This window comes from Falco punctatus (genome assembly GCF_963210335.1).
Source record: "Falco punctatus genome assembly, chromosome: 8".
Taxonomy (NCBI): Eukaryota; Metazoa; Chordata; class Aves; order Falconiformes; family Falconidae; genus Falco; species Falco punctatus.
In genome coordinates, this window is record NC_137588.1 from 26,091,197 (window position 1) to 26,117,889 (window position 26,693).

Sequence of the window (26,693 nt, forward strand, 5' to 3'; positions counted from 1 at the left end):
GAAAAACCTGTGGGCAGCCTCAGTGGAGGCTATGGTGTGGGGCAGTGCAAACCCAACTTTGGGGCGGAAAAAACAAGGAAGGTCAAGCTGCTCCAGGCCTGGCCTCCCTCCCCTGCCTGTACCCGTCTGCCCTTGTGGGCAGAACCTTGGTGGCAGAGGAGCTGGGCCCCTGCGCTGTGGGGGCAGGCTGAGCACTGAGGGAGTGACCGCAGCGGCACCAAGTTGTTCCACTCACTGAGGATGAGGTTTATTTGTCCCTACCCAGCCCCACACCCAGCCTGCTGGGTCGACAGGGAGGGCAGGTGCCAGTGCTGCATGTCACACGAGGCTGACATCCCCTCAAGGTATCACAGGTGCCAGGCTGGGGGCAGGGGCAACCTGGCTATGCTCCCCTGGCCACCCTCTTGTATCGCTCTGTTTCGTACTCGCCCTGGTTGGCTTCCATCATCTTTTGGCGGATTTTGAGCTGCTCCAGACGTTTTTTGTCCACTTCGCGCTTGGCCAGGAGGAAGAGGATGATGCCAGAGGGCAATCCGATGGCCCTGCAGGACAGCCAGTAGGCAGGAGATGGAGGGAGCTGCTGGGGAAACAAGGGCTCTGTGCCACCCTAGAGTGGCATGGACACCCCCCTGCTTGGCACTGCAGCCGTCTGGGGCCCCCTTGGTCCCAAACCAGACCCCACAGAATAGTGGAGCCTCCCAGTGCTGAGCCTCTCCCGCTGCCCAAACCACTCACCAGGCCACCCCCACTGGCTTCATTGGGTTCTTGGCCTTGCGTGTGGGGATGTACTCCACCCCCTCGGGGAGCCTGCTACGGCCAGGCTCCGGGCTGGCCTGTGGCCCCATTAGCCGGTGGCAGCTCTGCCTGAACAGCCGTGTGCCCGGAGGTGCCAGCGACGCCCAAGGCCTGGAAGGACCCGCTGCTGGTCCTACCGCCACCAGCAGCCCTGTGGGGAGAGAGGTGTTAGTGAGGGGCAGCCATGGGGCAGCCTGTAGGGGGCGCAGCCCAAGCTGCCTGAGGCTCCTGCCCTGCCCCCGCCTCTGCCCCTGTCCTAGCCCCTTTCGTGCCCCCGCGGCGGGGGGGCGGGGCTAGAGTCGCGCTGGGTGGGGGCAAGGCTGAGGGGCGGGGCCACGCGCGGGGGGCGGGACCGCAGGGCCTCTCCTCAGGCGGGCGGGGCGGGGCCGGCCCTGGGGGCGCCCCGAGGCTGTGCGCCGGGGGCCGCGGGGCCGTGCCTTGAGGGTGGTGGCGAGATGCTCCCGGGGCCCCAACCGCGCTCCGCCCCCCCGCGCTCCGCCCGCCGTTACCCCGCAGTCCGCCGAGCAACGCCGCCATGGCGGGTCGGGCAGGCGCGCGGCCCCTGCGCTGCATGCCGGGAGCTGGCGCCCGTGCGCTGGGCTGCCAGGGGGCGGAGCTGCCCGGGCGGCGCGCTGGAAACTACAGCTCCCAGAGCACACCGCGTGGGGCGGGGGCGGGCTACCTGGCTGGCGGAAAGGGCGGGGCCCGGGTAAGGACGCGGGTCGGGGTTGGCTGAGGCGGGAGGGCGGCGGGCGGGGATTGGCCGGGGCGGGGCGACCGGCGGAAGCGGCGGCAGCGGCGGCGGCGGCGGGGTGGGGTGCGCGGGCAGGCCGGCATGGAGCCCGCCGAGGGCCCGGGGGCGCTGAGCTTCCACGGCGACGAGGAGATCATCGAGGTGGTGGAGCTGGGCCCGCCCGGGCCGGGTGAGACGGGGCGCACCGCGCTGCGCACCGGGCAGGACCTGCGGGGGCTCCGGCCTCCCGCCGGGGCACCGGGCCCGCTCCGGCCCCGCCCCTGCGCCAGGCCGGGCCACGGGCCCCGACCCGTTCAGCCCGCGGCCTCTCCCCGGGTGGCGCCTCGCTCCTTTGCAGCTCCTCTGCTCCGGGGCTCCTGGCCGCGGCGGCATCGGGATCGCGCGTCTCCCCCGCGCTGCCCCGTCCCTCAGGTCCCCCGTGGCCGCAGCCGCCTGCCCTGGAAGGGCCGAGCCGGGCAGGCCTCGAGCTGCCTTCTCACCTTTGCTCTCTGCAGATGACCTGGCTGACGAGATGGAGGACGTAGACTTTGATGACGAGGGGGCAGAAGAGCCCAGCGCTGAGGCTTGGGAGACGGAGGACGATGAGGGGGTGGAGGACAGCATGGAGGCACAGGATGACAGCGAGGTGACGTTCTCCCTCCACTCGGGTGAGTGATGGGCACAGGTAGCCGCAGCTGGGGGTCTCCCTCAGGGCCTGCTCCCTCCCTGGCATTCCCCAGGGTAAGGGGGTGCAGCAGGTCTCTGCCAGGCTGTTGTCTCCTAGCCATTCCTGGGACAGCCGTCCTGACTCAGTGCTGCCTTCAGCTGCGCTCGTTTCTACCTTACGTTCTGGTAGAGAAGCCATTTGGGCCGCTTACCATGGCAGCTCGCGCTGGGCTCAGCAGACAGCCTGTGCTGCTTTTCCTCCATGGGAAGAATTGATTCCCACTGGTTTGGGTTGGGAGGTTCAGCTCGCTGATATCCTGCCCAGACCCAGTGCTATGTGGCGTTTGGATCCCCTGGGAATGTCAGGTGGGGCATGAGTGGCATCCAGGCCATGCAGCCTGTCTTTATTCTTCTGTGAAGCTTCTGTTTTCTGTGTGAGCCTCGACCCCAAGACCAACACGTTGGCGGTGACAGGTGGGGAGGACGACAAGGCTTTTGTGTGGCGTGTGAGCGATGGAGAGCTCCTGTTTGAATGCTCAGGTGAGGCACTTGAAATTGTCCAAGTGAGAGGCTGTGTCTCCTCCCAGCCATGTCTCTCTGGACGTGCTCTTTCCCAGCTGATGCTCTGCTGGAGTCAGGCTCCTGGCTGTCCTTCATGGCTTGGCCTGAGCAGTCTTTGTCCCCCATGTCTTCAGGACACAAGGACTCGGTCACCTGTGCCGGCTTCAGTCACGACTCTGTGTTTGTGGCCACGGGTGACATGTCTGGTCTTATCAAAGTATGGCGGGTGGATGCCAAGGAAGAAGTGTGGTCCTTTGAGGTGGGAGACTTGGAGGTGAGTGGTGGGAGACTTGGAGGTGAGTGGTGGGACCTCTGGTGCTGTGGGGAGCTCCTGGTCTGGCATCTGGGACTCACCTGGGTGGCAGGGGGGATGCCACCCCCATGATGCTGTCTGTCCCTCTCTCTGCCCAGTGGATGGAGTGGCACCCTCAAGCCCATGTGCTTCTGGCGGGCACAGCTGATGGGAACTCCTGGATGTGGAAGATCCCCAGCGGAGACTGCAAAACCTTCCAGGGCCCTGCGTGCCCAGCCACATGTGGCAGGATCCTGCCTGATGGTGAGGCACAGGAGCTGTTGGGTGGGGAATGTCAGCAGCTCTGTGACTGATCCCAGCTGTCATCATCTGCCCTCCTGCTTCTGCCAGTCTGTTGCTGAGCCAGGAGGTGGAGGGACAAGGGGAGCTCTGGCTCTATCTGCTGGCTCTGTCTCACCCAGGGAAGCGAGCGGTGGTGGGGTATGAGGATGGGACCATGCGCATCTGGGACCTGAAGCAGGGAACCTCACTGCATGTTCTGAAAGGTAGGGAAGAGTTAATCACCTGGAATGCTCCTTAATTGGGGAACCGCCTCTTTCAGTGCCTGCCAGGTGGAGTGGTGGAACCCTCTGAGTCCAGGTGCTGTTGGGCAGAGCCTGGAGCCAGGCAGGGTGGAGGCTGCAGGAGGGTGGGTTTCGAGGCCCACAGGGTCTCAGCAGAGAGGCCACGTGGAGCTCATGCCCCTCCTCCTCGCCCCCCAGGCCAGGATGGCCACCAGGACCCCTTGACGTGTGTAGCTAGCAACCAGGACGGCAGTCTGATCATGACGGGCTCTGTGGACTGTCACGCCAAGCTGGTCAACTCCGCTACGGGCAAGGTGGGTCCGTGTGAGTGGGGGCAGAGCCCGGAACCCCGGGGGACCGGCCTCCCGAGCCCCTGTCGTGCGCCGGGCCCGTGTCTCCGGGCGGATCGGTGCGCTGCCGGCCCCAGCAGCCCTGTGGTGCTCAGCGGCAGCCAGCAGGAGGCGCCCTTCGCCAACACACCCGCTTCCCCCAGGGCGGTTCCGCTGGGCTCCTGGAAGAGTTTCCCCCTTGCTAGCGCTGAGGACCTGAGGTTTTTTGGGGTCGGGCTGGGCCTTGGTGTCCAGGGAACGTAGGCGTGATCCCGGGTACGGAAGGGGACCTCGGTGCGGCTGGGGGTCCCCTTTCCCTCTCCTCGGGGACTAGTCCGCCTCCCTCCACCCAGGTGGTGTGTGTGTTCAAGATGGAGAGCATGGCCCCCAAGGCCCCTGCCGGCGAAGGCGAGGAGGCAGAGTCCAACTCGGTGGAGTCGCTGGGCTTTTGTAACGTGTGAGTGTGGGGACAGCTGCTTTTCAATGCTAGATCTAACAGGGGTTGTTACAAACATCCATTTCCACCTCTTGTGCTCATTCTGCTGCCATTTCTCTCACCTCCGTCCTCCCCAGCTGGCTGTGGAGATCCCGAGTCACTTGGGTGTGACACAGAGGACAAGGGACACCAGCTGCCCAGTCCTGCCCCCACCACGTTGGGGTGTCTGGGCTAGCCTGATGGACCACTGTTTGGCCAGGATACCCTCTAGACATGGCTGCTGGGGATCTTTCCTACCAGGACATTATCTTCTCCCTTGTAAACCTTGGGTTGGTTGCTGACTCTTGACTGTCCTGTCAGGTTTCCTGATCGGGGAGTTTCATGGTCTGGCCACTGGGTTGTCCCTCATCTTCTTGATATGCTGTAGTCTTTAGCACAGAGTTTGCCTTCAGCCTTGATTCTCCACATGCTTCCATCCCGGTTTCTGCCAGGCCCACATAGTGCCTGTTCCCCTCTCTGCAGGATGCCACTGGCTGCTGTAGGCTACCTGGATGGCACGCTGGCTATCTACGACCTCTCTACACAGAGCTTGAGGCATAAGTGCCAGCATGAGGTACTGCCCTGCCCCCTCTTCCTAGGCCTGGGGGTGGGCTTTGGGCCCTTCCGAGATCTCCCTTGGAGGCCAGGGGCTTTCCTGGGGCCAGTTCCCAATTTGCACTTTTCCCTCAGCCCCTTGGGCTTCCCCAAAGGCAGCCGCAGTCCCTGCGCACAGGATGTGCCCCAGAGCCTGGCTCTGGAGGCTGGCTCTCCTGTCTGTGGGGATGGCAGACAACACTGGGTGGGGCATGTGGGGGGAGCAGAGACTTGCTGGGGATCCCCAGTGTTTACCCTGTGGCGTCCTCCTGCCCCAGTCAGGGATTGTGCAGTTGCTGTGGGAGGAGAGCTCAGCCGTGGTGTACACCTGCAGCCTGGATGGGGCTGTGCGGCTCTGGGATGCCCGCTCGGGGAAGATGATCAGCGAGTACCGAGGGCACTCAGCCGAAATCCTTGACTTCGCCGTCAACAAGTGAGCAGGAAACTCCTAGACCCTTTCCCTGAGGGGTAGAGTAGACCAGGGGGGTGGCAGGGGCCTCCAGCCTCAGGAACTTGCATCATGAGCTCTCTCCTTTGGATGCCCCTGGGGTCTGGTCCCAAGGGGGGGGGTGGGGGGGGGGACACAAACCAGGTCCACACTGAGACTTGAGGGTCTCAAGGGGGAGTAGGGCAGATCAGAGCTGGGCTAAGGGTGTTGGTGAGGGATGCTCAAAGCCCCATCTCTGAGTCCTGTCTCCCCCAGGGATGCCTCCATTGTGGTGACGACCTCTGGTGACCACCAAGCCAAAGTGTTCTGTGTCCAGCGCCCTGATCGCTAGGAACTGTGCTGAGGGACGGTGTCCTGGCTCTGCCAGGGGGCTTGTGTACAGAGGAATGAGGGAGACGGGTTTCATGCCCTTCTCCAGTGTGTGCTTTGTAATTTTCCCGCCTGCCCTGCTTTGCCCTCACCATCTGGGGGCCAAGTGTGGGGTTTTGTATGAAAATGTCTTTTAATTATATAAATTATTTCACTTAACTGTATGCCATCCACTCTGCTTGTTGGGGGGAAGAGAAACAAAGGCGTCAGGGGAGGAGGGAAGGGTGCAGATTGCTCACTGAGGGTAGGACAATCCTCTTCTGTGCAGTCCAGGAGTTCCCTAACACAACAGGCTACTCACTCCTAGACCTGGGCACAGCACCCCCACTTCAGCCCTCAAGACAGAGATCACCAGAAGTAATTTGCTCTACAATACAGTAATTATCCAAATACCCCTTCTGGGGCAAGGCCACATGCATTGACAAGCCAAAGCCCCACAGCCCCTTAAGATAGAAAGATCTCCTTTATTAATGAACCCCAACAGTATTTCTTCAGATACAGGAGTTTTGAACTCAAATACTCAGAAGAAAACAAGTTAATATTGCATTATTCTCATAAGAAATACTGCAACTTATTTCCGGTAACATATTGCAAAGCGAAACAGCTTGAAAAGAAAAAAAAAATTAAAAAAGAAAAGAAATTAAGTCAATCAAACTGGAATTAAGGTTTTGTTTCTTGGAACGATCGAGTCCTCGCAAGCACAGCTCGTTTCTGCAGATTACTCCCCAAACTGTTGTACAAACAGACCCCGATTGCTTGAATTCCTTATGAGCCCACAGAGGTGCAACATTAAAAGCTACGATTATCCGGGTAGCAAGTGCCCCAACCTTTGTCCTCCACGGCAGCTTCAGTGACCCTGGCGTTAACGGGTTGTGAACGTCTTCCCCCTGAAAGAATGCAGAAAGAGGTCAGCACAGTCCCCAGCTGTTTTGGGGTCCCCCAGGGCAGCTACAGGGCTTTTGGTGGGGCATATACTTGCACCGAGCTCTCAAAACCAGGCAGGCACCGCGCTGGTTCAGAGCTCACAGGCGTTTATAGCTGCGGAACCAGGTCACGGGGCTATGGGGAAGGGCTGGCTTTCACAGAGGGGACAACCCCGTGGCCCCAGAGCAGAACAACAAAGGGGACGTGCCAGGACACACAGCGAAAGGGCACCAAGGGGCCTCTGGGATGAGCAAAGGGTAAAGGACCCGAGGGAAACACGTTCACACAACTCTTCTCCACCCACTTCCCTCTGGGCTGTTTTATTCACAAGAGGGAGCCAGCTGGCCAGCCAGCGTGGTGGCCTGGGAGCGCTCCTGGCCCCAACCACCTGCTGGCCAGGGGCTCCAAGGAGCTGCACACGCACCAGGCAGCAGGAACCTGTTCCAGTGCCCACAAACCCCCGGGAAGCACGGGGCCACTCTCCCCCGGCCCCGCCGTGAGCTGGAGCTGCCCCCAGAGCTGATCAACCATGTTGAACACAACAGGGGAAAAGCCCCACGAATGCCACATGGACAGGCTCGGGGACACACACGCAGCGGAGACACTGGGGCTCGCAGAGCTGTGTACAAGCCTTCCACATAGGACCTGCCCGTACAGGATTCACCACAGCCCCAGCTCCTCAAAGGACATGTGAGGCAGTATGTGACTGTGGCGGAGGGAGCACCAGGGGTCCTGGGAGTCCAGTCACCTCAAGACACCCAAGCAAGCACTTGACTGTGAAACACCCTCCTCTCTCAGATGGGGTCCCAGCACATCAGGCCCTGGTCTGGTGACCCCCACAGCATCCCAGTTCTCCCCAGACTGGATTATGTCAAGCTGAGAAGGAGCAAGCTCATGGCTGGCTGAGAAGCCCAGGGAGCTGGGCCTCGCTGTGCTACTCACGTGATTGTTTTCATTTCTTTTTTCTCTGCATCTGGACGGGCACGGTTCAGCACCTTGAGGAAATCCGATGTTTTTGCCCTCATACGTGTGTGAATATAGGCCTGCGTTTTGTAAGGACAAAATGGGGACCTGTCAGGATCCTGTATTCATAGCTGAGATTTCAGGACACAGGGCAGGAGCTATCTTTCTGCTTGCTGGGAAAGCACCTAGCTTTGCACAGCCATGGTGCTGTGAGGGAAGTTCAGGAGGCAACGGTGAAAATGGCTGCCTGAGCCCTGGTCAAAGCCAGGTCTCTCTGAACAACTGCCCTCCTGTTCTCAGAAAGGAAACCAGATCCAAAAAGGGGAAAAAAAGTTCTACTTCGCTGCTACAATGGGAAGCAAACAGGCACTGCCTGCGCCAAAGAGCAGGGAGAAGGGGATAATGCATCACTTGCCCCCCCTGCATGACTGGGGAGGGCAATGCCAGACCCCAGTGAGTTCTCAGGGGGGCACCTCTGCCCTGTGGCTCCTCCGCTGCAGCACCCCGATTGGATGGGCTGAAGCTACCCTGTATCCCCCATCCCCTCAGTACCTTTGAGCACTTGATGTGATAGTGCAGGTAGTCCCGGAATGTGTGGATCAGGTTTATGGTGTTGTCTCTGGCAGCAGCATTGGTGTGACGGGGGAACAGCACTAAAAGAGAGCAATACAAACTGTTAGTGCCTCCTGAGGCTACCAAAGGGCTTCACATTCCTCCAGTACTGGAGGCTTCAGGGTGTGCTGCTCTGAACGCCTACTTGGCTCTCTACAAAGAGCCCTTTACTATGACACAATATAAAGATTAAGCAGCACTTGTGATTTTAAACACAGGGCTTAGCAGCACTTTTCCATGTCTCCCGCAGCAGCCTGGACACAGCTGTGCACTCTGGAGGATGCCGGCAAGGCCAAGTGCCCAGAGATGATGGCACTGTAGGAAACTGCATGATGCTACTTCAGTACTTTGGAGCAGCAAATGGAGGAGAGAGTTAAGAGGCAGACAAGGGCAGCCAGGCTGCTCAATTGATTTCAAGATCCAGTCTACCCTTGACCAGCTTGCTGGCCCCATGACAGAACCAGACTCGATTACTGCAGGGGCCCGGTGGCTTGCTCTTTCCAGAGGCTGCTGCTGTGCTAAGCAACTCAGATCCAAGGCCTGAAAGACCTTTTTGTCTGGATGACGATCTCCAGTTTCTCTGGAAAAGACCTTTTCCTTTGAACAGGGCAGGGTTTGGAATCGGCTCAGCCTTCAGCACTGCTGCCCAGGAGGAAGTGGTGACTGCTGGCCAGCACCTCCGCAGGCAGGGGAAAGTGGCTCTTTAAGAGATGGAAGTGTTTGACCCAGAGCAAAGAGGCACAACTGGAGAAGCAGAACTCACTGTCCCACTCTCCGATTGCTTATTAAGCACTGCACAGATGCCTGCAGCTGGACAAGCTACAAATACACTCACATGAAACCTCCCACAGGAAACATCCAGTTTCCACAGTATTGCAGCAAAGCTACTCTTCCCTTGCTTCCAAATGCTGAGTTTATTTTGTAGGCAGACACTAAATAGCTCACTGTCTACTTCCACACCTTCAGCAGAGCTGAGGTGACCCAGTACAGCAAAGGGACACACCAAAGGGGACAGACAACACAGAATCCAACTCCAGAGTCCCTTCAGCCCTCAATGACCAACTTGAACACTCAGGGAAGGTGAATTCCTTCATGCGGCAGCAGGAACCTCTCTCCTCCCCGAGTGTTCCCAGGCCTCAGAGCTGCCTGCTTACCAAAGGTGATGTAGCCAATATTGTCGCCAACAGCTGCGTCTGTGTCTTTCAGCTCCAAGGGCGGCTCCCTGTGGCTGAAGAGCACTTGTGGGGCTGTGTGACTGGCCCGGCGACCCTCCTTGAACTCCTGAACAAGACAAAGTTGAAGGTGAGTCCCACTGTGACAGTCCAGCAACACACTAGGAAAGCAAACGGGGTTTCCCCATGCCCACTGGACACTCCCACAGGGCAGCTGAGCAGGAGGTTTCCCTGTTTTCCCTGAATGGGATTAATCCATCAGGCCAAACCTTGGGAAAACAATCCTTTTTCCCAGCTAAACCAGACCAAAATGCACAGCTGTCCTGGGTTTGCATGTGGCCCTAGCACAGCCCCTCAGTTGGGGTGACTTTCAGCCTTGCACTTCCTGCCACGGGTGTTTTGTGGAAGGGACACCCCCGTCTCAGCAAACGCATGAGACAGCACAGCTCCTGCCAGAAAGTCAAGACCATCAATGCTCCAGGGAAAGCAGGCAGTGCCCATCATCCCAAAGGAAAGGAAATTCTCAGAAAGGGCTGCAAGGTCTCCATTGCACCTAGCGTAAAGACTCTTCCATGTGAGAAAGCATCTCCCACCAGGAGTCTTTGTCTAGGCATTAGAAGGCACCTATAGGGTTTGAAGATTTTGTGCAAAGCCTGCTCTTCCTAACGCTTCTCCACACCTTGAAACAACAGATCACTTCTGCCAGGGAACCTGACAGCAGCATGACCCCACCTCAAATGAAATGAACTGGCTCTGCATTTCAGGACTTACAGGACTGTCCCTATGCCGGGCTGGGAAAGTCCAGACACCATTCTCCTGCCCCAAGACAGGGCAGCCTCTCCTCTGCCTCACAGACTCCCAGCCCAACCTACATATCAGCCACCTTGGCCTCTCCTCCCTTCTGAGCACAGCTCACCCTGGGAAGGGCAGGAGCATCTGTGCCCTTTTTAGAGAACCGAGTAGTTCACTGTGGTTTCCTTAACAAAATGCTTAGCTTGCACTTTGCCTGCTTATGCCAGAGGGTGAAGTACTTCAAATGGCTTCACTGGTTAGTTAATGGTCAGATTTTCTCCATGACAGCCCAGATAAGCAGCCACCATGTGCGACTGGGCTGCGTTATGCAAGAGCAATAGCTGGAGGGAAGGAGGCAGCGTGACTCAGAGTGGAAATTCTTGTGGTTGGGCAGGAGCAGGGTTTGCTGTTTTAAAAACGAAGAACTTGGGACATGGATACTCTGGGACAGCTGCTGCCTTGAAACCCTGCCACCTCCCCGGGAGCCTCACAGGGTTCTGTTTTGTTCACCTCATCCTCCTTCCGTGTTTTAAAAGCTAAATTCCAGGCTGTGGGATATGCTGGTGGGGAAAAGCTCAAAGCCAGAGAAGATGCCTTGCCCATGGCTAAAGAACACAGAGAGCAGAACTGCGAGATGAGACTCCCATCACAACAGACACCGCCCTAGTGATTCCCAGTACAGGTAAACTGGTATCCAGCAAACTGGGACAGTAACTTGCTGTCCACAAGCCTGTCAGCAGTACAGCCTTGTACCCCTGAATGGATAGGCTAAATAAAGCTCCTCTAGCCCTGGGAACATCCTGCAGGGCCCTGCTCCGTGGCCATGACTGCGCAAGAAGCTGCTCAGGTGCTTCAGCAGACACAAGTGAGCTAGGTGGGCCAGCGACATGGATGAACACATGCACCAACATGCACTGAACCTTCCTCAGCTGTAAACAAACGTCCCAATCACCACAGGCTGCACGCAGTCACTAAGAGACATGCAAAGCAAAGACTACGGGCTTCTGAATGCTTCCTGGCTGAATGGCAATTGCAAAGAGTAGCTGAATCCAGAGGTACTTGGCATTATCATGACAGATTAAAGCAATCTATTTGCAAACTAAGCAAATTCATAGCTTTGCAAAGCTTGGATTCAAGAGACCATCATGGCACCTGAGAGCAGCCACACTGAGCTGTGGAGTCTCTCTACAGCATTTGAACATTAGCAGGAACAAACTTCAAGGTGAAGACAACTCTCAGCACCATCTCACCCCTTCTTCTGCCTCTACAGCCTCCCCACCATGCTCAGCTCCTCAGCTGGCTGGCAATCCCCCCAACACAGCCAGCTGCACTACAGGGCCTCAGGGTGGATACTGAAGTATTCACCATGGTGTTTCTCATCTGTAACAGGTAATATCTTTAATTGCCCACATGAACAAGACCATTGATAATAGAAGATGCCAATGCAAGTGCCTGGATTTGAAAATACACTGCCTATGCCATCCCAGTGCAGCTTGGAGCCCTGCAAAGAAAGCATTTATGTGCGTTAAGCTGCCTGTGAACTCACTTCAGCCTAACATCTGCTTGTTTTGGCAATGCTTCTTTCAAGCAACAAGACATCTGAACTGAGGACCAGACCCTTTCCCCACAATTCAGTTTCCATACCTGCATAAACACCTTTCCGATCACCACATCATCGTCATCCTTAAATACTGTGCTGAACACAACTGTGACACGGTCCTTTTTTGCCTCAACATACCTGCAGATGAGTGAGAGAGGAGAATCAAGCTGTGAACCAGAGCCAAGAAGTACAACTGGATGAGAAAGCAACTGTGTGACAAGGTCAAGCAGATACAACAATCATTCACAGGCCTGGATGCTGAAAATTTCCCCTCCCTCAAGACAGTATTTACAGGGAGCAAAACATTTCTGTTGGGAGTGGCCAATTCCTCTCCTGCATGCAGCCACAAGTGCTGGCACTAACAAGAGACTCTTGTTTAACACCCTGCAGCCTGAGGGATGAGCACTGCCCTCACTGGATAATTCTGACAGCCTAGGACAGGCCCTTATTGCCCTGGCAAAGTACAGAGCAGTATGATTTCCTGACTTTCCACCACAACCTACAGCTGGCCAACTCCTGTACTGCTTGGTTTGAACACTTACATTGTCTCATCGTCCCTGTAGTGGATGACAGCCCTTTTTTCTCCTTCTTTGCCCTCTTCCTGGAATTTGAAATACTTCTCAAAGACTGAAGCAAAGCAGTTGCGCTTCAACATGCCAGCTTGGTGCACGATAGCATCCTTGTCTGCGGGAAGGTTCTCCAGGTCGTAGAGCAAAGAGACATTGTAACCTAGGAGGGACAGCCACTAACCTTAATTATCTATGCAAGGCCTTAATGAAGTCAGAGACATTTTCCAAAAGAGACATATATAGTCCCACCTTTGCCTTAAGCCCTCCCAGAAGCCCCAGGAGTGAGTGTTTCCTACCCCAAGTATCATCAGAAGCCATGGCAACACACCTGGAGCTCCTTCCTGAGCTCCCAGACACAAGTGCCAGCTCAGCTGCTCCCAAGTTTTTGCAGTGAGTAGGAAGAGATGCTGTCACAGGTAACCATGGTTTTCCTGTGTCTCACAAAGCGTCTTTGAGAAGAACAAAGACCCCAACTGTGAGGAACAGAGGCTTCCCAGAGGAGGACTGCATCACGAATTACAGCCTGTGCTGCAAGCTACTGCAGCCCTGACTTACTTGAGCCACCTTTTATATTGTCATTCATGGTACAGAGAGCCCCAGATATCAAGCTCTTGAAGTGCAGCCTTCATTTGAGCATTTCTGAAGTGACTGAAGTAATTTTGGAATTGCATTCACACACATGAAGAGTAAATGTTACCCCAGGGTTACCTGATTCAGGATTTACCAAGTAGCTTCCATAGACTTTCTTCAATACCTAGGAAAGAAATTAAACATTGAAAGCATAAGCTGTCAGGGTTGTTTCCTCCTGCAAAGCCCAGGCCATGTGTGGTCTTCATTTAGAAACATCAAATTACAGCATCTGCCTCTCTTAGTCTAAGTGAACTTGGACAAATACTAAGTCATCTGCTTCTAGTATTACTGGCTGCTCCTGCTCTAGGTGTAGCTCCCTAAACCGCCACTGACAGGGGATGCACTGCAGGACAGGACTGAGAGCTGGAACTTTTTAAAGTTCTTGCTAGTCTTGAACTTGTATGGGGTAGAAAACCCCTCCATACACCCCGTAACTTCAAAGGAGAACTGTAGCAGAGCTTGACACAACAGATCTAAGGGCTACAAACCCTTCTTCCCATTCAAAGGCAGATGCAAAGTGTGCCCCGTCCCTCTCCTTGTGGGAAGGCAAATTCAGAGCGGGGGTCATGTACGGCATGGCTGGGCGATCACCCACCCTGTCTTAGCCTACTGCAAGGGACAGATGGGGATGGAGAGGAGACTGCCAAGCAGCTTGGACGCCTCCCAGAAGCAGAGCCGCCTACAGCACAGCAAAAACCTTTATTCAAACGTAATCACTGCTGAATTTTACATCAATGGCAATTTTCAACTGAGCCATAGCTCTGTGTCAATGAGGGGGCTGGGAACAGGACGTATTTCACAGAGAACACAATAAATGCTGTGGCAGAACTGGCTCTCCTGGGATGACACCCACCACCATGCAGAGAGGATGCACAGGTTCTCTGCATGTCAAAAACCTCCTTTCCAGCAGAGAGCCTGCCTGCCTGCTGCAGCCCAGGGAGATGCTCTTAGCAGGAACCCCACTTTGCGCTCCTCACAGTGGAGTTTCACCAAAGATGGAGCAGAAGCAAGCTCCATCATCTCCAGGGAAGCACAGAAAGCAACAGTTTGCTAACTGGCAATTTAAAAGTGTAATTTCTATTTAGTCAGCACTCCCAAGGCAGTTCTACAGAGATCCCATTTTCACCCTAAAAACCTGGGAAGTTGCCTTCAACCAACCACCATGATGGCTGCTGCTGCATAGTGGCATCGGCCACTCACCCACCACAGCAGTTATCTTGGGATCAATCCATATTGATCCTCACTAAATATGCTGTGGGAGTTCCACCATTTGGGCTGCTTGACTCTCTTGTTTGCCAGCAGCGGTACCTTTCAGTAGCAGGCAATGCTGCTCCTAGAGAGCGCTGCACAAGGAACCAGGAAAGGAGGACACTCAAACGTATTTATTCTGACTTTGGTATGTCTTGCAGCAACTCACAGGAATTTACTTTGGGTTCAAACCACCTGTTTTCCACCAGACTCAAACTCATGGAGCAGTTTCCTTGTTTTCCTCCAAGGACAGGCACCCAGAGGCAAAAGCCTGCTTAAGAGCCTTGGGTGAACCTCATTTGCTACTATGTGGAGATTTGAAAACTGACTCAGGAACTGAGTCATACTTCCTGCCTCAGCACCCAACCACAGCTCAGACAGGCTCCTTCTTTCTACCATAAATGGCTCTCCACAGCCCCGGCCCATTCAACAGGAACTGAACCGACTGCTTCACACAGCAGCAGACAAGAGGGAACCAGCCTGCAGATCATGATCTGCCACACACAGCAGGAGCCCATCACTTGCTCTCAAACATGGTTAGAGTAGGAACAGCAGCAAGGATTTGCCTTGGTGCCTGCCTTCAACTTGTGGACTCAGCACATCAGTCAGGGAAACTTTCTATGTGCCCAGGCCTCACATTCACTTGGACTTTCAAAACTTGTGATGTCTTTTGACTTTCAGGCTGCAGGGTCATATAAGATGGCTTTTTATTCATGAGAGTGTGTGAACACACTCTGCCCTTGTCTTCCAGCAAAGTGGAACTCCTGGTTGGCCCAGGGCTGCTCTTTTGACCACTGTGAGATGGGAGCACAGGTGCTTCTCTAAGGGTTGTATGTTAGATCCATCAACATTGCAAAGACATTGCCTACACTAAAGACAGTATTTGTAGGCTCAAGACCCAGAGATGCTCACCTCATCAGCACCATGTTCCTGGAGTTCCTTGTAGAATTTCAGAGAAATACTGACCATCACTTTTGTCTTGTCTCCATTGGGGTTTGAAATATGGTAAAGGACTCCATCAAAGTCTATGAAGCAAGCAAAAGAAATGTGAGGGAACAGGAGCCAATTCCTATTTCTGAGGAAGGTTTTCCCTACATGTTCCAGGAACTGCATAAAGAGACACTGTTCCCCCTGCTCCAGCCCTCACACATACACCAAGAGAGAAACCCATAATTAAAGAAAGCAGTAATGTCATGTAGGGAGACCTGTTACCATTGAAAGAGCTGAAACAGTTTTGACACCTGTCCATCATCAAAAGTTTTAGTCTACTGTCATTTAGTATCCCTGGAAAATCTGCTTATGCTCAACACACGAGGATACAGACACACAGAGATTGGAGCCTTCTGGATGGCCAGCACAGAAAGTAACTGACAAGGCCACCGGGCCAGAGCTGCAGCCTGGAGGGGAAAACATCTCTGCCAGCAAAGGCATCTCAGCTGCTGCCTGCTGAGACAGCTTCCACTTCACTGCAGACTGGGCAGAGAGGGCAGGAGGCAGGGAAAGGCAACCCTCCAGCTACCTAGCAAGCTCTACTTCCCCATGGAGCTCTGCAGCTTACAAAGATTTTTGATAACAGAAGCAAAAAATCGGTTGCTGAAGGAGCACTTGAGCTTCCTTGGCACTTCTTGTCCTGGAGAGCAAACTTCAGGTGATGAATTCATCTTGCCTGTCACCCTAAGCCAGCTTTCTAACAACCCAAACTAGATGGTGCTAAAGACCTAATGACAAGTAGCATCAAGAGCAGGACTGGAGAATACACGAGGTAAAAAAGAAGAGCTAGGTAACAAAACCACACCAAAGATAGCTCTGCCACCACTGAACTCACTGCTGTGGAGAAAGTCCCAGGGAAGGTGAATGGACAGAGAAAATTGTGGGGCAGCTGACAAAGCCCCAGCTCTGGGGAGGCTGCGGGGTGCCCACACCATCTGTCCCTGCATGGCTCTCCGCCCCCTGCTGCAGTGCCCCACAGCAGGCATAACCGTGGGCAGACTACTTGAGCCAGCCCTTTTTTTCCGAGAAGTCAAGAGAGCTGCAGAGCTTACCTGCAAATGTTACTTCTACTGCCTCTGGTTTATTTCTAAAAAGCAAAGAAAACAAAGGAGGTAAATGAGAATGCAAACAGCAGCCTCCAAGCTGTGAAGAAAAGAGGATTAATTTCCAATGCTTTATTTCTCACAAGCAGCTCTACCTGAAAACCCCTCTGTCTCCTGCTGTTCAACCAGCAGGTAACCTTCAACAAGGGATCTTCAAATTCTCCTCATTCCTGTACCCACCAGTTCTACCTTAGATGATAGAAAATAGGTCTTGAAGCTGGCAGAGACTGTTATTATTTGTAGCTTATTAATAGATTTTCAGATAGCACATTTCCAGTTAGGAATGTTTGAAAAAGCTAATTGTCACTATGGAGTTTAACAAGCACATTCTCCACAGAGAACAGCCACAATCCAGGTTTGGGGACAGAGGCTCCTTTCTAAGTTCCTGCGATACTAGTTCATGGAAGGGCCTTAGAGACTGAACAATCCTTCCAGACGCAGTGCCACCTTTGCCATCAACAGCAACTCTACAAACACACTGATATAACTCACTCACAGAGAGGACCCTTCTGCAAGTTTGGGGCTAGAAGTGAACCACAGAAGGAAACTTTCCAGATGTGCATTTCATCCCGCACCCAGCACATCCCTTTCAAAATACCCCAATACTATGCCAACTACCTCTGCAGGAAAACTGTACATGTGGGTTTGCTGTAACACTGCCCAGTGTGGTCTTTGGGATCCTCTCATCAGCAACAAGAGCACCTTGCAAGCCAAAGGCACATCACGTCTTATGTTGTGGGTATGAAGATTTCACAACATCTTAACAGACCCTATTTGCTAGTTTGTCCATGATTTGTAGATTAGGATCCTGTGAAAGATGTAACTGCTTCTGAAAAGTGATTTTGTTGGAACTGCCACTATAAACTGCTTCAGCAGCTCTGAGGGGACTAGTATTAATAGGCCATTCTCCAACAGGGAGCAATGCAAAGGTCTCCATCAATGACAGCAGGGGTGGAAAAATGAGAATAGGATAAAAATGCAGCTGTTTCACTGTGTATCTCCACTTACTTTTCAAAAGCAGTTGACATTAAACAAAGTACAGGCTAATGGCTGTTGCTAACAAATCTAGCCTCTAAAGCAGTTCATTCACACCCACCTGAACCAATGTACTGAAATAACTCCTCAAACCAAAGCCAGTGTGTTGAGACAGCCTTGTGGCCTCAACTATGCTGCTGCTTCCCAGAGACCAGCTTCAACCTTTTCACCAAATATTGCTCTGTCCACCCACGTACATGCTGCTAGGTACTAGCTACACCTCGGCACATACACAGAAAAAGGCGGGGGAAGCAATGACTCTAATTTCCCTCACCATATTCTGGAAAGTTTTTAATGACTTCCCCCCTGCCCCCAGCAGAAAGCACTATTCTTCCATCAGCTTTTTTGCAGACAGCCTCATTCCTGGAAGCCAGGAATGACCGTGATGTGCTAAATCTCAAGATGGGCAATGCAGGGAGACCAAGGCACAGAACAGCACTGATCCCAGACCATGCATTGTGTTAGCAACATTTTACTCAGGTGGAAACGGAGGAATTAACTTCCAGCCAGAGATCCTAAGTGGAAACGATGAGGTGTGGCTGCTTCTTGAAAGTTATTAGCTGTGAAAAGCAACAGACCTTTTTGTCGGGAGGCTGGAGAGCCTCTGTCTTTTGTGCAGCATTGCTGAAGATAAAAACCACATGCTTGAAAGAAGCTGAGCGAGTGCACCCAAGGCAGGTCCTTTAGTTTAAGAGCTGTGCCAGCTACTTGTGACCTCTCTTCTGTCATCTCCCCTTCCCAGCTGGGCCTGAGACAGAGGCTTAGCAGGCATCCCTGGCTGCATGTTTAACCCAGGCTCTTAGAAAGGGGAGCAATTCCCCAAGCCACATCCAAGTCAGTTCAGCTCACCGAGTACTGCTCAGAGCAGAAATAAAAGAAAATCCCGCTGATCCCACTAGGTCAGTCAATGCAGACATGTTTCTTCTTTTAGAGTACCACACTCAGACTTGGGAATCAGCTTGGATGGCAGTATAAATTTTTATAAAAAAAGAAACCTATGTAGGAAGCTTTAAAGATAGCACAGTCAGGCACACGAGAGCTAGGAATATTAAAGAGGACACATCCTTAAACCATTGTTCCATTTTCTCAGAGTTACACCATTCAAACCCCATTCCCCATGCACATGGAGCTGACGCCTCCCAGAGCCCCAGCTCCCAGCAGAGCCCCTAAACACAGCACCTCCCTCTCAGCAACACAGGGAAGACTGACAGCCAGCGCACTGAAGTAGTTTTACCTAGGAAGGACAACGATTCCCCTGCTCACTCACCCAGTACCCCAGGGGAAGGCAGAAGATCACTGGTCACATTATTTAAGAAGCTGTGTGAGACCGTGTACCCAAAGTCGGTTAATGGCTCTGCAGGAGAGCCTTTGTTCTGCACACAAAAGCCTACCTCTAACACAGCCCCATTTTTGAACCTTTCATCGTGCAAGCATGATTTCTTAAAGAAGTTACTGTAACACTGATTTCCCAAGTAGCTCAGTTCTTGTACTGGGGGATTTTGAGGAGGGGAGATATTTAAAGGAAAAGCAGGTAACTGGGCAGAACTTTGGTGTGCTGAATATTCAACTGCTTCCCGGCACAGCATCAGTGAAGCGAGTGCTCACGTGAGCTGCATACAGAGCTCCTTGCAGCCGCGCTGGCCCTGTCATCTACTGCAGGGTGTTTTTTCTGCCTTGCCTGGCACATGCTTAAGTAACCCAGGCCTGGCCTGGCCCAGGGGAGGACAGAGAAGAGTATCAGAAGTGTGGCTGGGAGCAAAGCAAGCTCTCGTAGCCCTTCACAGTTCAGCAGTCTTATAAGCCCAAAGTTTAAAGTGCTTCTATTTATCTCTCTGGCTCACCTTACCAAAGCTATCCTGGCTACTTAAAACGTTTGTACAACAGAAAAATCACCCATTTTGCTACCTGAATTGTTCCCCCATCAAGAATTCCCCAGGCAGAAGAGAGAGGAGCTCTCACCTCCAGCCTCCCGTGGCTTCTGGACTCACAGCAGACTTGCGCATGTCATCACTTCCCCTTGACCTTCCACCAACAGAAATAGCAGCAGGAACGTGCTGAACACCCCGCAGAGGCACAGCATGTCCTCTTGGTGTTTAGCCCTCCCAGCCCACCCTGCTTTTGGGCAGGTGAAGGCTTGGAGCAGGGGATGCAGTAGGCCTGGCACCAGGGCTGCACCACTGCAGGGTGGGTACTGGTTACCATCAGGTTACTGGCACGATCCCAAAGGGCTCTGCCTGGTCCAGTGCTGTATTTTTCCCCAAAGCGTTGTTATAATATTAAATCTGTAATTCCCCCCTCCAAGCAATTTCACAACATTTAGCATGCTCCAGTGTCCCCTGCCTCAGTGATGAGACCCATCCACACCTATGGTGAGAATTAGCAGTTTAGCAGCTCTGTGCAGAGTGACTGTAAACCCCAGCCATCCTTTTTGTGGTTTACTTTGAAGCAGGGTTCTGGGCAGCCAGGACCTCATTTGGGGTTCACTTCCACCCCTGATTCAAGTCTCTCTGAGAACCAGACTAAGCCTGGTTAAGCTCAGAGGATCTCAGACAGTACAGCCCATCCGCTCCTTGGGCAGAGACCTGCTGTGACTCCTGCAAGCTCCTTACCGCCAATGCTACCTGAAACATAGCCTCCCCCAGCGACCTTCCCTGTTTGCTACCCTCTGTCCCAAATGGACAATAAAACCAGCTCACATAGGGAATAACTGAGATGGCTCCTCTCTGCGCTAAACACCAAATCCAGACCAGGCCTTTCTGCAAAACCCTGCCTGAACTCAGATGCTAAAATGGCAGCTGTTCTAAGCAGCAGCAGCGGTCTGCTTTCTGATAACACTTACCAGGTTTGAAGTAAAAATCCACACCAAATCCCACCTACTCTCTGCTTTTAACAATAGAAGACCCTGACAGGTTTTATGTCTTCTTGCCCACATTCCTCCTACTTGTCTCCAAATGGTTCCTATGGTCTGTCTATCTAATACAGAGCCAGCTCTAGATCAGATTTTTCACCCCAGCAGAACATCCATGAAAAGCCACACTGCCCATGGAGAGACACCAGTGAGCACTTTAGAGCAACAGCAAACTTTTTTTTTTTTTTCTCTGACAGCATTTCCTCAGTTTCGACTCAAACAACTTCCAGACTCCCCAGCTTCACTCTCAGGCCACAGAGGCTCTTAGCCCAATGTTACAACAAATCTAAGTACAGAAGAACGAAGACTCTAATTATACAGGCCAACAACCATATTGAAGCACCTCCCACATCACAGTTAATACCTGTATCAAATAAAGGAGGATGGCAATTATTTTAAAAGCTGCAGGCATGCAGATATTCTAATCTCTTGCCCCAGAGGAGAGGGGCAGGGGGAAAGAAAGGGGGTATTTCAAAGCTTAAAGCCCTGAGCAGAGCTTTCAGATCACCAGAGTCAACACACAGTTTGGCAAGAGCATGCCAGATTCAGTGACAGACTGCAGGCTCTCACCAGAGAAAGGTCACTCCAATAAAAAAATTATGAGCAATGTCTAAAATTATCTGAACAGTTCTTCTATTCACGGACCCTGCTCAGCTAACAAAAGCTACTCTGCGTAAGCTGCGGGAGCGTATGTAATCAAAGAGCTCCCATAGCTCTGGCAGCACACCCACCACGAACTTGAACAGGAGTGCTCTGTCAGGCGAGCAACACCAAGTAGCGTATGGCAGCCCCCATACCTGCTACTTCTCCTCTCTTGGTTCGGTGACCCCTCTGTGCTCAAGCTTCTCCCTCGCTGAGGGCCTGGCAGCCTGGAGAAGGCTGGCTGGTACGAAGGCATTGGGATTCCCAGTGGACAAGGCATGAGCTGGTGCTGCAGCACGCAGGTCCACTTCCAGCCAGGTCTGTGCCCTGTACATCTCCGTTCCAGCTGCGGGTACGTAGCCCACAGTTCCCCACCAGGGCGATCCAGTGCTCAGCAGGTCTCTGGGGAAAAGCCTCATTTTGCACACACCATTCACTACACTTCTTTGGTATAGCAACTGATACCCATTTTTCTCTGGTGTCAAACACCAGTGGCTGTAGTGAGAACCATTCTCAGAGGATAATACAGAGCAGGCCTCTCTTGGGAACCTGAGATGAAAACTGAGGCTGGAGCAATGACAGAACAACTTGCAAAACCTAACACTGCAGATCTGGGCTGCTCTCCCATGCTGTTCCTTGTGCTACTCCTTGAAAGCAGAGCACTGCCTAGTTCCGGACAGAGGTGGCTCACAATCCATCATTAATGCAAAGTCACTTTCACTGGTGGCTGAAGTCAGATGTGCTGTGGCAGCCCAGGAGCTACTCTCAAACACCTACAACATGCTCAATGTGGATGGCCAAGGTTTACCACTAGTGCCACCTATGCCATGCTGAACCCAAGGATACTGCTTTCTGCCAGCCACATCATCCAAGCGCTCCTCAGAGTCAGGCAGGCTGTTTCAGCAGGTGAGGATGTGCTAGGGGAGGTGTGCAGCTCCAGGCTGGGCTTGTGAGGACACTGAGCCAGCACCTGCCACTGCTGCTGAAGGAGGGAGGGCTGATCCCTGCTCCTCAGCTGCGCAGCCTTCACACAATGAATGAGATGAGAAAACTCATCTGGGCTAAAAATACCCAGTTTTGCCTGTTTAATTTTAGCCTAGGTCACTTCCCCAATCCTGCTTCCCCTGAAGCCACAACAACGCCTGTGTCAGCAAGAAGGAGGGGGTGGCAAAGAGCAACCTCTCTTTTCAGTGGGGCTGCTGATCTCCCCTGAAGTGCCACAGCGACAGATCACCACAGCCACTCCTGCAGGATGTTTCTCAGTCATACCTAGCAGGACACAAAGCTCCTCTACCCTCCCAACGTGCCTGACAGCCTCCAGATGCTACTTGGTCTCCCCACAATGAACTTACACATGTCACATCATGAACACAAAGTTCACACTACCTCATTTCAACCCAGCACTCAGCCTGCTGGTCTGAAAGGCTCAGCTCTACAGTTGACTAGCACCAAAGAGACCACAGATGGGAAATACCAAAAAGCACGTGGGTGCCGCTTCAGCCCAGCTCTCCAACCATCTCACAGGAACTGCTCTACATCAGGGAAGTTCAAGCTTCAGCTGTGTTCCTATGTAGCTAATAGTCATGAAGCCCTGCAGATTTGTACCTATTAAGAAACCAATGGTTTAATTCAGGATTCTCTTCCCTCCACCCCGACCAAGGGAAAAAGCACACTGTTCCCCAGCTATGCAAATTTGTTTTCTTTTGCACAGTGGATAAATACTAAGTAACAGTTTGAGGCAGGTGATTAATTTATCAGAGATTTATAGCAAGCTATGTATGGCTGGAAAACCAAACACCCTGTGAAGCAGCCTTGTGCCACATTTTCACTGGAGTCAGTTAAATTAGAGCAGGACAAAATGGGACAGCAAATCTGTTTTGGGAGGCAGTTCCTCCCCATGTATTAAACAGAACAAGTATCAGGTACAGAGAACAAGCATGAAAATGTTTTATACTTAAATTGTTTGTTGTGGGTTTTTTCCTTTGTGGTTAGCAAAGGGAAGCAATGATGAGAAACAAAATCTTCCAACTGGTAGAGCTCATCCCCTCACATCAGGTTTCTATCAGAAATGGGAAAACCGAAGTATGACTTCAGCTTCTAGGTGACTTCTTAAGTCCAAATAAATTAGCCAAAAGCTTATGGAACATTTTATTCTCTTGACACCTACAAAAGCTCACAAGCTGCCTCATTTTAACACGCTTGTTCCCTGGTACTGTAGCAGTTCAATGCTTGGAAGTTTCAGCAGCAAATTTCTAACTCCAGTTATTTCAACAGATTCTGGTAGCTTTAGGCCTTTTATTTAAAAATGTGGTTGTTTTAAGGAAATGGATTTAAAACAAGAAATTACAATATTAAATAAAGAAAAAAATCAGATGCATTGAAGTCCATTACCTGTCACTACCTTGATCTAAATACCACCATTCAATGGTGGCTGTCCAAGGATGTGATATCTCCATGGGGTTTACCCACAAAAACAAACTAAATTTGGAATTACCCTGTTTACAGGTGGATGCTGCCAAGCCCCAAGGACCTTATCAAGGGAGGACTCTCAAGACACAGATTAGGCCCTGCCTCGAGGCCTGATCTCTGCAGCCCTGCTGAGGCACCTTCCACACTGGGAACTCCAGAGACAACTGATGGACCTCCACGCAGAGTGCATTTTGACATATAATATACGACAATAATATTATGAGCAGTTATTAGCTCCAACTTCTAAATTTGACCTCATTCTATACGATAAGGTGAAATATGAAGTGCCTCTCATCTGATCGTCCAGGAAAGTTCTGCAGGGAGCCTGCTGAATTATGGCCACAATGCAGCCATGGGAAGCAGAGGGGAGCAACACAGCCCATGTCACAGAACAAGCCTCTGGCAAAGGATTTGGAAATAAACCTCACCTTGCCTGACTCCCAGCCTGGTGCTGAAGCCACCAGGCACACCTGGCTCTGAGACAACCACTACAGCCAAATCTGTGCATTGCATCTGCCCCAGTCTTGGTTTAGAGCAAATAATGCAAAACCAATTCTGTCAGTGTCTAGACTCACTCCTCCCAGTTGCCGAATCCCTCAAAGCCTGACCTTGCCCTGACTGTCCTGTGTCCATTCCTAAGACAAGCCTTGGGAAAGGCATCACCAAAATCATGAAATACAGGAAATCCCCTCCTTTCTCCAGGCTTGGTGCCACAGGAATGACCCCAGAACCGTGGCCAGAAGGAAAAGAAATTTAATATGAATAAACACTGCGTAACACCCATTCCCTAGAAGACTTGAAACCAGGACAGGAAAAAAAAAATACATCTCCCTACACATCTTGGAACTTTGTCTCCACCCTGTGCTTGCCTGAACAGGAGGGCCCCAGCATAAGCAGAGAAGAAAATGCAGAAGTAAATAACTTCCTCTCCTCCAGCAACACACTCAAGACAGAAAACTTATCTAGAAATGACATCTAAAGAAAAGAACACGCCATAGATGAGTAAGAGGCAGAAGCAGAGCACCATCAGCAGCACTATGAATTGATCCAGGAACAATCGGTATGTCATGCAAGCATGCCAATGCAGAAGCAAGGAGGCTTTGCTGTACTGTGAAATGGAAATTTTGGGGGCCTGTGGGCTGGTGCAGAGTGAGCAAGTCCAGCTTTGGTCACACAGAGTTGGGGTTTCAAGGTGCATTTAAATGCTGCAGACTACCACCTACACATCACCAACACAGGGACACATGCACATTCTTCTCTCTCCAGCAGGAAGAGTGCCTTGGTATAGACTAGTGATGAATGAGCATTTTTGACACACACCATCAACCTCTGTACATATAATATTTTCTAATGGATGCAGCTGCAATACCATAGTAGTCACCCAGGAGCTCTCTCTTCCCAGCGTGGTGCCTGCGCTCTGGGGAAAGGAAACTTGTTGCATTAAATGATCAGGCTCAAGAAGAGTAAAAAGCCTGCAAGCAGCTCAGCTATCCTGCAAGGCAGTGCAGTCTGTGAGGTTATTTTATGAAAAAAAAACCCAAACTCAAGCAACAAGTCAACTGAGAAGAGAAAGCAGAGGAAATGGCCTCTGTCAAAGTTCTGCACACAAAAGGCTGAGAGCTTCAAAAGCCGCTGAAGGAAAAGGTGACACACAAAAAGGCACCTGCCTGTGTGTGGGGTCCCTTCCCAGAGCAGCCTGGCCCATGCTATTTGAGGTGCCAGGGCAGGCTCCACCCTAGAGATAACACCACTGTGCTTTGCTTCTCAAGGCTTTGTCTCCGTACAAAGGTGCCTGGTGTTACTCACGCCAGCAGACAGCACAGTGAGCCCTCGAGTAGCTTGGCTACAGATAAGGACATTTATATGAAAGGTACTCTCTTCCAAGCTACGCTGTGCTCAGACAAGCACCTTTATAGCCCTGGTGCAACACTCGCAGTAAACAATCACTAGCTCCCCAGGGACTCAACTGTCCCAGCCAGACATGCAGGTGCAAACCAGCACCTCCAACCATGCCCCTAGGCCAGGACACCCACCAGGCTGGCACCAGGGGCTGTGGGCCTACATCCCTCCTGCTCTGGAAAGCAAAGGGGGTCAGGCTGGAATCTGCTCCCCACCCACAAAGCAGAAGGCTGAGGCCACAACTCCACACACAGGCTTCCTGTTCCTCAGCTCCCCACACACATTCTGTACCAGTGCTGGCACTATGCTGGGCCTGTTCTTATAAATGCGGCTTTACCCAAAGCAAACATCCCTGGAAAACTACCTTTCCCCCTTCCCAACTCCCTCCTTGCCCAGGCCCTCTTTTCCAGCTCTGCTCCCTCAGCCCACCTCAGTAGCGCAATCTCCAATACCCTCCCCAGCTGCCTCCTCCCTCCCCGGGCCGCCACACTACCCCAGCACTAACCAACCCGTTCAAGCCCCACTCTGCCCTCTGATTATGCCTGTCTGACTTTGCTCCCTCGTCCCCCAGCCCTTCACTCTGCCCAAGCTATGATCAACTCCACGGCCCCCAGCTCAGTTACCCCAGCCCAGCCCACCCTCCCCCAGTACAGACCCTCCTCCCAGCACTCTCACCTCGCAGACCCCTACCCTGTCTCAGCTCTGCCCTTCTGGCTCCCCAGACCCCCACCCCACCTCAGCGCCAACCCCTCGTCATTCTCCAGGCCCCCATCCTGCCTTGTCACCATTCCTCCAGCCCCCATCCCGCCCCCGTACCACCTCCTCCAGCTCAGCCCCTCCATCCCCCGACCTCCACCCTGCCTCGGCGCTCCCCCCGGCCCCGCTCAGCCCTGTCCTCCCACGGGCCCCCATCCCACACAGGCACCACCCGCCCCGCCACCCGCTAGGCCTTCCCCTCTGCCCGGGCCTCTGGCACAGCCCTGCCCCCGCCAGCCGGCGTCCGCCCTTCCCTCAGGCCGCAGCCCCGGCCCGGCCCAGCCCCGCCGCCCCCGTGCCCGTCAAGCCCGTCCCGTCCCAGCGCCCCCGATCCTACCCGGCGGCCGCGCCCTCGAACTTCAGCGTGAGGGTCTCCTCGATGATGCGGTTGTTGACCTCGAGCAGGATCATGTCGGTGCCGGGGAGGGGAGGGGCTCTCAGGGCACCGAGGCCGGAGGGAGCCGAGCCCGCTGCGCGCACCGGGGACCCGCCCGAGCCTGCGCCGCCGCTTCCGCTCTCGCGCCCGCACGTCACTTCCGGCCCCGGCGGGCCGACAGGCGGCAGAGCTAGCGTGCCCGCGCCTCCCGCCCCGCCC

At 53.2% G+C, this 26,693-nt stretch overlaps 3 protein-coding genes across 4 annotated transcripts; 1 reads left to right on the forward strand and 2 right to left on the reverse strand.

Moving 5' to 3' along the window:
• Positions 1-222: 222 nt before the first annotated feature.
• LOC308068059 (uncharacterized protein) lies at positions 223-1,430 on the reverse strand. The gene is made up of 3 exons (XM_080397968.1): positions 1,305-1,430; positions 736-946; positions 223-542 (listed from the first exon to the last, which is right to left on the reverse strand). Exons 1-3 carry the CDS (start codon positions 1,366-1,368, stop codon positions 383-385), a joined length of 435 nt encoding a protein of 144 aa, XP_080254094.1. The 5' UTR covers positions 1,369-1,430; the 3' UTR covers positions 223-382.
• A 125-nt stretch (positions 1,431-1,555) lies between these two features.
• Positions 1,556-5,945, forward strand: AAMP (angio associated migratory cell protein). The gene is made up of 11 exons (XM_080397952.1): positions 1,556-1,718; positions 2,044-2,196; positions 2,615-2,734; positions 2,890-3,029; positions 3,167-3,311; positions 3,470-3,553; positions 3,770-3,885; positions 4,254-4,357; positions 4,859-4,949; positions 5,248-5,402; positions 5,673-5,945. The coding sequence occupies exons 1-11, from the start codon at positions 1,631-1,633 to the stop codon at positions 5,746-5,748; spliced, it is 1,272 nt and encodes a 423-aa protein (XP_080254078.1). The 5' UTR covers positions 1,556-1,630; the 3' UTR covers positions 5,749-5,945.
• A 285-nt stretch (positions 5,946-6,230) lies between these two features.
• Positions 6,231-26,629, reverse strand: ARPC2 (actin related protein 2/3 complex subunit 2). Of its 2 annotated transcripts, XM_080397965.1 has the most exons (10): positions 26,436-26,629; positions 16,339-16,373; positions 15,209-15,321; positions 13,127-13,172; positions 12,392-12,578; positions 11,894-11,987; positions 9,440-9,566; positions 8,226-8,326; positions 7,653-7,753; positions 6,231-6,673 (listed from the first exon to the last, which is right to left on the reverse strand). In XM_080397965.1, exons 1-10 carry the CDS (start codon positions 26,507-26,509, stop codon positions 6,649-6,651), a joined length of 903 nt encoding a protein of 300 aa, XP_080254091.1. In that variant the 5' UTR covers positions 26,510-26,629; the 3' UTR covers positions 6,231-6,648. The 2 variants fall into 2 exon arrangements, with proteins under 2 accessions (XP_080254091.1, XP_080254092.1); XM_080397966.1 differs by lacking the exon at positions 16,339-16,373 and having other exon boundaries at positions 26,436-26,575.
• Between the last annotated feature and the right edge of the window lie 64 nt (positions 26,630-26,693).

What these genes read in the sequence shown, in the direction of transcription:
- AAMP (XM_080397952.1), top strand. Translation starts at nt 1,631, where the DNA reads ATGGAGCCCGCCGAGGGCCCGGGGGCGCTGAGCTTCCACGGCGACGAG. An exon ending in TTGAGGTGGGAGACTTGGAG is followed by an intron (nt 3,030 to 3,166) that starts GTGAGTGGTGGG and finishes CTCTCTGCCCAG; the next exon opens with TGGATGGAGTGGCACCCTCA. An exon ending in CTTGACTTCGCCGTCAACAA is followed by an intron (nt 5,403 to 5,672) that starts GTGAGCAGGAAA and finishes TGTCTCCCCCAG; the next exon opens with GGATGCCTCCATTGTGGTGA.
- LOC308068059 (XM_080397968.1), bottom strand. Translation starts at nt 1,368, where the DNA reads ATGCAGCGCAGGGGCCGCGCGCCTGCCCGACCCGCCATGGCGGCGTTG. An exon ending in GTTGCTCGGCGGACTGCGGG is followed by an intron (nt 947 to 1,304) that starts GTAACGGCGGGC and finishes CTCTCCCCACAG; the next exon opens with GGCTGCTGGTGGCGGTAGGA. An exon ending in AAGCCAGTGGGGGTGGCCTG is followed by an intron (nt 543 to 735) that starts GTGAGTGGTTTG and finishes GCTGTCCTGCAG; the next exon opens with GGCCATCGGATTGCCCTCTG.
- ARPC2 (XM_080397965.1), bottom strand. Translation starts at nt 26,509, where the DNA reads ATGATCCTGCTCGAGGTCAACAACCGCATCATCGAGGAGACCCTCACG. An exon ending in CTTGGTAAATCCTGAATCAG is followed by an intron (nt 12,579 to 13,126) that starts GTAACCCTGGGG and finishes TGTCCCTCCTAG; the next exon opens with GTTACAATGTCTCTTTGCTC. An exon ending in TCGGAAAGGTGTTTATGCAG is followed by an intron (nt 9,567 to 11,893) that starts GTATGGAAACTG and finishes TGTCTTGTTCAG; the next exon opens with GAGTTCAAGGAGGGTCGCCG.